The following is a 13,104-nucleotide window of genomic DNA, read 5'->3' as shown; positions in this document are numbered from 1 at the left end:
GGGTGTTGGTGCTCATTATGCAGAACTATCTTTTAAATAATTTAAATGGTTATGTATTACATTGCAGATTATTATCAGTGAAGCATCAATACATAAGTAGCATTTTCAAGTTGCAGCTAGTGGAACTAATTCTAGGTGTTATTTAGGTGCTGGGAAATTTCATCGCAATCAATAAGTCGTGTTTTATGTGATGACTGAGTTTTATATGAAATGTTTTTATAAGGTAACTATGAAATATAAGTGTCAAATGCATGCATTAGAGTAAAGAGTACAATATATTCATATGAAAATGATTGGAGCAGAAGTAATAGGTAGCATGAAAGGGAACAATCCAAATAAAGCACATGTGCAGGAAATGCACATCAGCAAGACTAATTATATATATTTACTTTATATATTTATTATTTAGCTTTGCAAAATTAGGTTTTAAGTGATTGTGATCAGTCACGGTCTAAACATGCTGATTAAAACCCTCTCTTTGGCAGCAAAGGAGACTATTTTGATGACTTTAATGTAAATATGATAAATCTGAGAATATAGTTAAGTATATTCATGACAGAAACTACAACGACTCCAGTAGACAAGGGGAAATTAGCGTGTGTGTTGCTGTTCCTACGGCGGCCTATAGGTGTCACTAGAGCACTGCGGCAATGAAATAAAGCGCCGAAGAAGATCACGTGACGCTCGCGGAACCGTTGGCTTGACAACTGCTATAATCTTTACCTGCTGCTAAAGGTGGGTTTGACAAAAGAGTACATTTTATACGTGCATAAATAGATTTGATCATTTTTTTTCACTGGTAATGTAAACATATTGTCGTGTTTTGTGTGAAGTAATAATTATATTTGACAGGTAGTTCGCTAAAACAAACGACGCCGTTAATTTAGCTTGGCCTAGATAACTAGCCGAACCTAGTCGTATATATGCTAAACCAAACTAGCGCCTGAGCTTGCTAACTACAGCTTTCTACGATTCCGCTTTTATTGCTAATATTTGTTTGTCCAACAACCCAGGTAGCCACTATGCTTGTATTATGATATTGGCAACCAATATATTCGGACAGTTAACGACAAGACATTAGAACGATGTTGTGTAAACTGTTGCCGAATCGCTTAATCAAATGTTAAATGATCCTGAATTAAAACCCCGAAAACCAGGTTGCAACGGGAAAATTAACAAACATCAAGCTGCATATTCGATTTTCATAAATACACCACAAGAAAGCTGCTGCTGTTATTTTTCCGTATACTGACATGTAACTGTTGTCAATGACTGCAAACCAAACAATGTTTATTGTGTCTCACTGTTTCTCTCATATCAGTCATTTTTACCATGTCATCACTGTCCAAATTCTAAACTTGAGACTGAGCTTGTGTCATAAATCCGAGCTAAACAGTCACGAGTCAGAGAGCCATTCATGATAAATACCCTCGAACATTAATTATCGGCAGCAGCTATCTAAATTATAGAATTTTTAATCCGCCAGCATACTGCCCTTAATACTTAATGGATCTATGTTGAATTATGTTCGAAATTTGTCAAACGTAATAAACTTACGTGCTTGTCTTTCAGCAAGGATTCAGGCGACATAATGCCAGAAGTCAAGCCAATATTTAGAGAAGTTCTGCCTAAACAAGGTTTGTACCAGAGCAGTTAGCTATTTGGTAAGCAGTAGTTACAAAAGGTTGTTTGTGGATCTCAATACAACACATGAACTTTTTAGAAATTTGCAAAAGCTTGCACAGTTTGTCAAGAGGTGCTCGCTGCACCATCTTTATGGTCTCTTTTTATAGCTCAAAGCCACTGACATCGTTGCAATATAAAGAGTTCTGTAATTTGGATCAGCGTCATAGCTGGACAGTAGGTCTTTTCTGTACTTAAATGTGTGATGTTTGTCAAAGTGAGCAAGCTTTCGGCGTTGGATTACCAGATGTGCTCAGATGTTTCATGCAATAAGATAGCTGACTACGACTCAAATGCAAATCAAAAATATTGGTGAACACAAGAGACTACAGATATGTCGAATATATAGCTTATAGATGCAACATTTGGCAATTAATATTTGTCTTAAAGTCATTGTCAACCAGTTGCAATACTTGATGTGAAAGTGTAATTGTAGGAAGAAGCACTTCTTACTGCGCATGTGCTGGGGGATTTTGTGAAAAATAGAACCAACCTAGCCAAGTGTTTAGTTATCTTTGTATTTAAGTGAATAGTTGTGGAAATGTGAGAAATCCTGTTTTGTTTTTCTGGCAATGTTCACAGGACAGCTTTCCATGGAAGATGTCCCTACCATGGTTCTGTGTAAGCCAAAGTTGCTCCCACTCAAATCAGTCACCCTAGAGAAACTGGAGAAGATGCAGATGGAGGCTCAAGAGGCTGTGAAACAGCAGGAGCTGGCAGCGAAGGAGCAGTTGCACTGAATGCCCGATGGAGCATTTGTAATAGTCTAATTCCTTTCGACAGCATTAGGCCAGTGTTTCAAAAACACTTGTAGTCTAAGCATCTGTATGGACAATGAAATGCAAAGTCAAGAAGTTACTGATATTTGGCTTCACAGAGCAGAAGAGCAAAGAAAGTGTGGGAGAATGAGCTTAATAATTCATTTGGAAGTCCTGCTGTTCCTTAGTCATTGTCTAATGATCTTCAGCATGTTGTTAGTGAGGATTATATCTAATGATTGTCAGTTTTTCCAGTATGGCTGGCTATATAGGTGTGTGCTTGTCTTTATTTTTCGTTTGTATTATTGCGTCAGTGATTTGGCATTAATGCATACAACATGTCCGTTCACAGCTTTCTGTGGAGTTATAAGGCAGGTTAATGAGGGAAGAGTTAAGTTACAACATGTACTGTGTGGTAATATTGTGTCACAAAAACAGTCTTAGATTATTTAATAGTGATTTAATGAACACAGAAGGACCTATACGTGGCATATTTCACACACCAGTGTTCCCCAAATATAAAAATAAACACTCTTAACATCGTTTTGTGAAGTTACCCGGCTGGTACTTGTTTTTGCACTGTACTCATGTCATTATACACTCAATAATGACATCGTTGTGTGATTTAAAGGGTAAAAAGAAAAAGTCAAGCACAGCATAGAAACAGCAGCTAGTTAGGGAGCCAGTATTGCTTTGAACCAACACGCTCCCTTTTATTTTTTTCCATACACTTTTATAAAGCTCTTGACACAAACCAGTCATCTCTGTACAAACACTGCTTTCTAGAAAACACAAAAGGAGTGGCAGTGAAATCAAGAAAATACTGTACAAAACAACATGGAATGACTGACACTGAGAGGTGTGGCACTTTGAGGGCTAGCTTATGTAAATGTTTATATTGAAACACCTTGGAGAAAGTGATCTACTTCAGTTTCAATCAAAAGTGCAGTTGTTTTTTTTTTTTTTTTTTTTACCCCACCTCAATTTCAGAAATGTACATTCTTTTGACTGTTGGAAGAGAGAAATCTGTACTCAACTATTTTTGAAAAATATGCAAGTAAAAAAGTAGCTTTAGCCTCTTCTTTTCAGGAAATCTGGCACATAAAAAGGTCTTCTTAGTAGCTTTCAAGTTTGACAACACCACCGTCCCCCTCGCTGACAAACCTCTTCCGGCCCCTGATAAGAAACGGATCAACAGCAACATGATGTAAAAAACAAACAAACAGGAAAGCACATCTCCTTTTATAAGCATGAAGTGTTTGTTTAGCAAAACTAGTGCACTTACCGACAGGGACAGAGATCTCGTAGCTTTACATCAATGATTCCCATGCTGAAGCTCTTGTCAACAAATTGCTCCAGGATGAAGTATGCACGTGGGACATCGATGTTAATTTCAGCAATGTCCATATAAACTCTCTCATAGCCCTAAAGAAGAAAAGAAAGGGTACTGGATTTAAAACACCATTTTATAATGTTACCAAAGCAATGAGTTGGTGCTTGGTGAAATGACTTGCAGTGCATAATTCAAACACCAGGTGGCACCTCACCCTTCTCATTTGGTCCACGGTGATGATAGAGGACATGGAGAGAGACTTGAGTAGCTGCAGGACCATTTTGAATGTTTTCTCTCCTTTGGACTCCAACACCATAACTATTGCCTAAGGGAAACAACAGGAACACATACAGCCTTTTATTAGTTCTCAAAACCTAACTAGTATTTACCAGGAGCAGTTACTTCCAATACGAAACAGCTGTACTCACTACAGGGTACAAGAGGTGTTTTACACTCCTCAGTGAGGACTTAAAAAAACACTTTACCAGCTTTTGTATCTCAGTTTGATGCATTAGGAGTATCTTTTGACTGCTACATCAAATGTACCCCTGTATTTACCTCATAGACAAACTCATGGTGGAAATGGGGAACTTCGAGATCCCTCAGGCATCTCTCAGCCTCTTTGCTATCTCCAGATAGGATGTACTCCTTTAACAGCAGGTTCATCTGGCAGATCAGAATACAGAATGGTAATTATTAACCCGTGGAATTATTCTTCAAGCTACAAGTTGCAAAAAGGTAAAATCTGCTATGATTATAGGGATTACTTGAACTTATCATTGTATCTCATAATACTCCATTAAGTGACCTTAAACCTGATTATTAAGACAGGCACATTCATAGAGCATTGTTTTGGTTAAGTAATGCTGTACTGATTTAAGTTAGAGCAGTGTTAGTAGTATAACAGTATCGAGAGTTTACTACATTGAATTGGTGAATTTATTTAACTTGTTTAAGCCTTCTACCAGAAAATCATTGTTTATAGAGCAAAATGTTTGACTGAGTTTTGGTTTTAAACAAGCTAAACTACAAAACAACAAATTCAAAACCTATATACTAACAAAACATTGGACATTTCTTCACAAAAAGCTCAACTTGGCAGCATCTTCTATATCTTGCTTTATCTAATTTACCTCTTTAATAAGCTGCATGACAGGCCTCTGTCCACCGCCTGCCCCCCACTGGTTTTCTATGCGAAGCCCACCCATACTCATCTTCAGTAGCACGGCCGCCCGGTCTAGTGCCGCCCTAAGACCAAAAATAACACACAAGGTTTGTAAGTCAAATTGGGATTCTCTTGTCACACAGAAAATCAAACATTCCACTATTTCTATTAACACTGTGGCTTTGACAATATCTTCTTGTAATGTAGTAAAAGTATTGTTTATTTTATTGCTCCCTGAAAGACACTTCAAGAAGGACTTGATTTTCAGATGTGATCTACAAATACAAGCTCCTATAACCATATTCCTTCCCTTAAATATATTTCCAGTCTGCATTAACAAAAAGTTAGGAAGTTCAGATTCTCTTGTTTTACATATAGGTGTCATCCTCAAGTGGCCATTAACTTTAACCAATAGAGCTGCAATTTTTGGAGTCTGTCTTGAAACAACATTTCAGAGCCTTTTGAACACTGAAACTTGTTGTTTCATGCTGTTGATATTCCTCCTCTTTACATTAGCCTATTAGACATCCATTCCCAATGCTCTTTCAATGTAGGAGACAAAATCTACATCTATCTTACCATGCTGAACTAAACTGAAGCTTTGATCATCAAGTTGATTTTTTTTTTTTTTAACATATCATGCATTTTGGGAAGAAATAAAATTACACATTTTTTGTTACAATCGTTCCACTGCAGCTCAAGAGGAACACTCAAAGAGGGAATTCTATAATAGAAAGACTGACTTTGCACTTGTTTGTTTCAATTAGGGCTGGACCTGAATATCTGAATATTCAGTCATTACGGTGGTATCCGAATATTAATTTTGAGACACCCCCCCAGTCAGATTCTTCCCTTCATCTGGGCGAGCAATACAGCAACACATGGTTACAAGTCATGAGTAATAAATCCCCTATCAACACTAAAGGATAAATGTTAAAAAGTTCTCTTTTTCATTAAATGTATGAAAGCCATAAAAAAAAAAAATCAAAAGGCATTTCGACAGAGTCTTGTGCTTATGTTACTGTAACAATAACATTACAATTTTTACTGCAAATAGATACTGGTTCCAAATAACAGTTGTCTGTCTACTTGATTACTGATTATCAGGATCAGCCATGAGAAAAAATATATCAGTCAATCTATAATTAAAATATTAGGAAGGAATCTTTTAGTGTTCAGCATCAACAGGAGAAATGATCATAGCAAGAAAAACAGTTTCACTGGTTACATTAGCATCTGATTATTGTTTAAAGAGACACTTTAACTACTATATACTTGTCCTAAGCTGTATGTAATGATGTGACTATATGTGTAGTTATATTTGCAAGAAAAATAATCTGTTTATTGTTGACTGAATGGCTCCTTATCTTTGGCAATCAGACTTTCATGCTAACAGCATAAACAGGAAACTAAAATCACAGGCAAAAGAGCTTCATCAACAATCTCCTACCTTGAGTATTCACAGTCAACTCTGCCTTTGTAGCCCTCAATGTAGCTCTTGGACAATATTTGGTCACTAACAGCTCGTGCAATGAATTGGCCCACCAACTGAAAGAGGCACACAAAAGAGGGAAATATGTAAACAATCTCAAAACACAATACATGGCAATATGTTGTGCAGCTTAATCCTTAGACTTGTTAATCTGTCTGCTAAACCAGACAAGAGGACCCAGTCAACTATCAACAACCTACAACAATACTGTTACACATTACTAGGTAACAATCACAAAATTGTCTCAGTGTCAAAGTTTCATTTTGAAGGCCCCACAAAAACACTGACAGGACAGATGACCAACAGTGGCCTCAGTGGCACGTGTATCTTTGTTTACAGTAAAGTGAGTGCATGATTTAGGGCAATGAAAGAGCTGGCTTTGCTCTTCTGGCCTACACAAAGCCTGTGGTCACTGTTGCTCATTGTTCCTCTACAGAGAAGAGGCAGCTACATCTCATCTGATCTGTCGCTGTGGCTAGACTGGCAGGCATACGAGGAGAAAAGGAGTGTGTGTGTGTCAGGGAGAAAAACTGAGAAACAGAGAGTGAAAGAGCAGAAGGAAGGAAGTGGGGGCAGGGCAGAATCATAATGCCCCTTTAAACCCACTGCGAACTGAGACAGTGGGACAGAAATGACCAGTGAGACCAAATGAGACGGTGAAAGGCGGGGGTGAGGGGGAAGGACAACCAATAACCCTTTGAGCATCCTTTGCTGAGCTTGCACTTTGCGAGCGCAGACAGACAATAGCCAGAGATCTCATGTCTGTAAAGGTTGAAAAGAAGAGCGCTCAAATACAAACACACTGGCTCTCTCTCACACACCAGCCCATAAAAACCACAGCGTTGTTCCCCTGTACTCCACCACAGGCTGTGTTAAAACTCTTCAAACACAAATCACACGTTTAGCTGACGAGTCTAAAAAGTGTTGTGCATTTTCTGTAATGGGAGTGGCTAAAATGAGACGTGGTTTTGCAGATCAGTTTAAATTTTCTAGACGGTAAGAAAAAAAAAGTAACATATCTTAAAACAAAAACAAGAAAGGCTGTATAATGGATTTAGTGTTGCTCTGCCAGCTTTCTTTTGTTTGCTACACTTCAACATCTCCTCCTACAAACTTGAGTTCATCCAGATTATAGTTATTTTTAAGAAAATAGTTAAGCCTAAAATTATATGCAGCACCAGACAAATTTTCAATATGTAGCTACACACGCTTATTCTACAATTCTACGGTTTCATTTAGAAGACACTTTTATCCAAAGCAACATACATCTGAGAGTAGAGTACAACACAAGCAAGGATAGTCAAGAGAAAACAACCTTGAGTTCAAGTATAATAATAGGACCGTGGTGTCTACAGGCAATGCAGAAGGATTTTTTTTTCTTTTTCTTTTTCTGCAGTGTGGCAAGTAGACCCACCTGAGGGGCTCCAGGTGTGTCCAGGACCAGATCAGACAGCTCCCTGAGCAGTTTGTCAAAGGACTTTTCCATGTCACTGTGGGACAGAACAGGTCCACACAGGTCAGCCAGCAGCCTGGACGTGAGCTCCCGATGGCTTGCTTTGGCCTCCAGGGCCAGTGACACAGCCAATGAGGGCACCTCGCTCTGCATGGGCCCCAGATTCAACTCTGCAAGCAGGTCCTGGAAATAGGAAAGCACATACATGTGGCATGGGCTTTATAGCTGTGTTCATGCCAGTTAATTCTTGTTCATTTGGAGCACGTTGTAAAAGAACAAATTCTACGTAGAGTTCAGCTTCTGTCATGCATAGCGACATGTTAACTGACAAATTCTTTCCTGCTTAGTATTACATTTTACAGCACTTACAGCTACTTCATTCGTGTCTCCATGTTCAAAGTACTCCTGCACGATGGGAGTGACCGTCTTCTCAAAGTCCCTCTCATCCAGCGGGGGAACCATAGTCTCATACACACAGTTTTCCTGCCAAAACACAAATCCTATTTCAGGTCTTCTGTTTGGCAGACACACACGGAAAAGTGTTTACATTTTTAGAACAATACATTACAATTGAATATAATGCGTTCTAGTAATTTGCAAACCATCAATAAAATTAAAGTGAAACCCTAAACAGAATGTAGGCAAAGCTGTGCCTTGGCTTGAAATAGATTTTACATGTGATCAAACACTCCACACTCCAACAATCCTTACCTGAGCTTCATCATAGTTGGGGTCTTTCTCATCTACCTCCTCTGGTTCATAAACTTCACCAGATCTGCCCCACACGCCTTTTCCTCCAGCCCCACCTGCAGACAAAGTTCAGTGACATTGTTACACATAGTATAGACAACATCATTATCGCACATGTAAAGAGATTAAGTAGTGTCATTTTCCAAAGGTTTAGTGGCCCACATATCTCAGTTGCCTGAAACATGAGGTGTTTTGTTTAAAAAAAAAAAAAAAAAAACAGCTTAGAAAGTTCAGTAGCAGCTTTTGAGAGCATCTGGGTAGCTTGACATTATGCATCTGAAATCAGATACAGAATTTGCAAATCTGGCACATGATATTAAGAGCTACTAAGCAGCAAGGTGATCTATGGCAGGAAAGCATCTAAAGTCTAAATCTAATTTAGCATTTTTTAAATTTATTTTTTACACTTGTCACTTTAAAACCTTGTAAGCAACGTAGGGTCAAACATAAATTGTATGCTGGAACTAATTCTATGCACATGCTGTAAAAATGCCACACCAGTGAGTGTGTCATCCAGAGCTCCAAACATCATCAGACACTTCAAGATTGTTTTCATATATGGAAAACATTTTCCTTCTAGGACATGTAATGACTGATTTATTCATCTTCAAGTGTGGAGGCGTTCTAATGTCAGGAAGGAATGAAAAGTTGAGAAAAAAACAAGAGACAGTTCAACAAAATGCCAACTGGTAAATTTTTCTCTTTATAATGAGTATGTAGCCAGTGTTTTACCAAAAACCACAAAACTGATTTAACGTGGCAATGCTTAGTTTACTGCTTGTTCTCTGCACCCCACAAAACATATACATTCCCTATGGGACCTTATCTTCGACAGCTCGCAGCTATAGCTTACAACACAAATTTGACTTCATGAAGGTCTTATCCAGTAATGTAAAAGGATACTTTTGTTATTACATTACTGCTAATGTTAAATGAATGATAATCTGTGTGTGTAATCTGTGCTAATTCCCAAATTACATTCTTAAAATCCCAAGGCCAAACATGATGGGTTATAATCCCTCTGTATGGGGAGGTGACGCATTGTACATGTCGCAGCACCTAAACAATCCATTTGTCAGTACAGGATGCACAACAGCTTACGTTTTATTAATGCTCTACATCTGTAAACAGAAACCTCAGTGGCTCAAAGCTATGATCCTGCATTTGATATACGTATCTATGACTGTGAAAGAGAACGGAGCACTTCCAAATGTGGGTGACGTACAACTCCATACTGTCTGTCACGCCCATGAAGCTGCTGCTACATCTTCTGCGTAGACACATGCAGCAAACATCTGCGGGGTCTGAGGTCAGCACCAGCAGATTGCAGACAGTTTAAGAAGCCCAACACCAAAGCAGCTTGTCAGACATGCTTTAAAACCTGCATTAGTCCCACCCAGTATGTGCCATATGAGATGTCACTATTTTTAGCGTAGCCCACACTGGGTATGAGAAGCCGGCCCACTTCTGCGTTAAAACATTGTGTACTCTAGTTTGATTTCACCAAAGATTCTGTGCACCCACTGCAACTGTCTCTCAAAACTGTAAAGCATGAAGCTTTATTGTAGGAAAGCAGAACTGAAAGTACAGGGCTTCACTGGTGTGGCAGTTCTGTTACGTAACCAAAAAAATGGACAAACTGTGCCAGGAGAAACTAGGCATGCTCCTTTTCTACCGCCAATGGGAAGAGCAAAGTGTCCAAACTGTACTGCAGTCTATAGAAACATGTAAGTGGGCAGTGTGCATCACTGAGAAAGCTAGGTGAATCGAAAATATTAACACTTGCTTGAATCCTAATCTTCTTATACAATAGTGATGTACCAAAGACTCACGTTAAGCCATTGTGCAACATTATCAGTAGGGCCACACGGTGGAAAAGAGTTTATAGCTGTTACGATGCACTGGCACATATCATCACCCTTCAGCAACACAAAAACAGAAAACCAACTAAATAAAACAGTAAAAGCAGAAGCTCCATAAACCTTATAAAAGTACTTAAATATGATTTCCCTTACAATAATAGCCAGCTTTCTTTGTAGGCTCTCATGGTCATCTAAATAAAATGTTTACATCACATCACATCTGTATCACTAACAAATGCAGTTCTGGTACAGCACAAAACACTGCCCTGATTTTTTAATGGAAATCCCCCACTGAACAGATGGCAAGAAAAGGAAAGAGTACATTTAGAGAGGTGTGAGCTGCTAAAGATTGCTGAACCATTTGTTCACAGGCTAATTGGTTTATGGTTCCTAGATGTAAAGGTAACAGGGGATGACAACAGCATGAAACAACGTGATGTTGTGACTTCATTTTGAAGCAGAGGGATGTGAAACACCAGTGGCTCTTTGATTGACTTTCGCTCGCCTGTGGTGGTGGACCAGCAAACGGTGTCACTAAAACTGAAGTGACACCTTCATTTATTAATATGTTAAGTCTTCTTACCTTTCTTTGGCAGCCCTCTGCCTTTCCCCAGCCGAGACTTCCTGTCCAGCAGCTTGCTCTTGGGGCTTGTGGGCGTCACAGTGGTTCCCCGAACCACATCCCCATTGTCACTGAGGGAGTCCCCGCGGCCAGAATCCCTGGAGGAGTTCTTTCGCAGCCTCCGCTTGGCCTTTGCCTTGAGACGTGCCTCGTGGATGTTGTTGCTAGACGAGGACAGCCAGTTGCCATTGATTTCGTTGTTGATATTTTTATTTGAGATGAGCTTCCCACCATTGTCTTCCTCTCCTGATAAAAAGGAGTCACTCAGGTCCTGAGCCTCTGTTGGATGACAAGAAAAAATGAGGCAGAGTTTGAGTTGAAGATTTAAATGCAAATTTTCTGTGGAGGGCGAATTAAGTAAACCCAGGAAAACATGCTTTATGTTATTTCAAAGTGCAGGATGCAGATTAAAATGAGTGTCAGATTCTGTCACTGCAAAAGAGCAAGCAATCAACCACTTCCGCATGAAAAAGCCCCATTGCCCCACATCTGATACAGCTGATAAAGCAGTTAAAAGGCTGTGTGTGCCAATATGTATGTATGTGTGGCTTTCACTTACCAACAGGGTTTGCGTTCAGCCAGGCCTCACAGTCAGTTGCCATGTTTACAGTAGAAAGTAGATTTTGCAGCAAAACTGTGCAAAAAAACGAATTTCAAAAGATATCTGCAATAATAAAGAGGACACTTTATGAGCGTGCATGCGTTGATAATATGTCCAGACATGCTGCAACACAACAGCCTCCCCTCCCCCTATTCATTCAAAGTCGCACTGTTGATAAACAATGGCTAACGTTGCGCTAGCTTGAATGTTTACTGCAAAGAGAAACAGAGTGGAAGCTACTAAGAACCAAATGTTATCTTCCAAACGACACGTACCCCCACATAAAACCAAAATATAAGGTTTACAGCTGTTTTTATGTTTAGCTAACTTATCTCCTGTCGAAGCCCAAACGTCAGTAAATGTTACAATCAAATTGCATAGTCTGGGGACTCGGTGTAGCGCTTCTAATTTATTCGACGCAATTGCTAACGCCCTCATATAAAACATGCATATCTACCTCACTTGTCGACTAAATGGCAAATTCGTAATAAAATCACTGACCGTCAGTTGTGTCCAAGCTTCAAACTCTGACACGAACACTGTTTTTTGTTTTACCTACCCAGCAACGCAGGCACGTAGGCCAATGTTTTCCTCCTCTGATTGGCTGTCGGGACGTGGGGGTTTAAAAAGGAGAGCCAATCAAAATCCAACACGGAATTTTTCTTCTCGCATGTTCTGTGAGGCCTGTGTGGTTTACAGCGTACTATGCTGTGCTCTATGTTTTCTAATCTGGGTTGGTCGTTTATCACATCAGTCACCACATGCTGCTTCAAAATAATAACAATAATGCTATCTATGATGAAAATCGATTGATTTTGTCTAAATAAATACTTCTTCTGGCCACCGCATGTTAACCATCACGAACATATACAATTAAGCCCCTTAAAATATCATGCATTCAAGTGTGAGTATTAGCAAACTAAATCTAGGAAACTAAATTACCAGTAAGTAAGTAAATTACAATTAACTGAGTGAATAAGCAAGTAAGTAGGTAAATAAGTAAGAAAAAAATTGTAATTTTGGTCAAGATCGATCAACCACTGATTAAAAAACAGTGGTGGATGGTAATTATCTTTTATCAAGTAAAATTAATGTGCAATTTACTTACAACAACTAGGATAAATTAGGGTATTACAGTGTTTTTCCCGATCTTTAGACACTATTGAAATAATTTTACTGGTCTGACAAAATTAAAAGGAATGATTCCTGTGTTTTAAAAATCAGAATATACATATAAAACTTTTCTCTGCCGTTAATATGAGAGTTATGCAGACGGTATCCATTTAGTATGAATGAAAAATAAAAATTTCAGTAATATGTGAAAGAGTGAGAGCAGGATTTTTGAGGGAAGACACCCACCATGGACATCACTGATTTACGTACAT

At 38.9% G+C, this 13,104-nt stretch overlaps 1 protein-coding gene across 2 annotated transcripts; it reads right to left on the bottom strand.

Annotated features, from left to right (window-relative positions):
* Positions 1–3,110: 3,110 nt before the first annotated feature.
* pdcd4b (programmed cell death 4b) lies at positions 3,111–12,309 on the bottom strand. Of its 2 annotated transcripts, none has more exons than XM_023289930.3 (12): positions 12,221–12,309; positions 11,678–11,782; positions 11,080–11,397; positions 8,596–8,690; positions 8,254–8,367; positions 7,846–8,067; positions 6,390–6,487; positions 4,908–5,022; positions 4,333–4,440; positions 3,989–4,099; positions 3,727–3,866; positions 3,111–3,617 (listed from the first exon to the last, which is right to left on the bottom strand). In XM_023289930.3, the coding sequence occupies exons 2-12, from the start codon at positions 11,718–11,720 to the stop codon at positions 3,557–3,559; spliced, it is 1,425 nt and encodes a 474-aa protein (XP_023145698.1). In that variant the 5' UTR covers positions 11,721–11,782; positions 12,221–12,309; the 3' UTR covers positions 3,111–3,556. The 2 variants fall into 2 exon arrangements, with proteins under 2 accessions (XP_023145698.1, XP_023145700.1); XM_023289932.3 differs by having other exon boundaries at positions 11,678–11,752; positions 12,221–12,280.
* Between the last annotated feature and the right edge of the window lie 795 nt (positions 12,310–13,104).

This window comes from Amphiprion ocellaris, chromosome 4 (genome assembly GCF_022539595.1).
Source record: "Amphiprion ocellaris isolate individual 3 ecotype Okinawa chromosome 4, ASM2253959v1, whole genome shotgun sequence".
NCBI classification, from domain to species: Eukaryota; Metazoa; Chordata; class Actinopteri; family Pomacentridae; genus Amphiprion; species Amphiprion ocellaris.
This window is presented reverse-complemented; position numbering and strand designations above follow the sequence as displayed.

Excerpts from the sequence above, each read along its gene's own strand:
- pdcd4b (XM_023289930.3), bottom strand. The coding sequence starts at position 11,720 with ATGGCAACTGACTGTGAGGCCTGGCTGAACGCAAACCCTGTTG. Across the intron at positions 8,068-8,253 it reads GAGACACGAATGAAGTAGCT|GACCTGCTTGCAGAGTTGAA; the intron begins GTAAGTGCTGTA and ends TCCTATTTCCAG. Across the intron at positions 6,488-7,845 it reads ACACACCTGGAGCCCCTCAG|TTGGTGGGCCAATTCATTGC; the intron begins GTGGGTCTACTT and ends TGCCTCTTTCAG.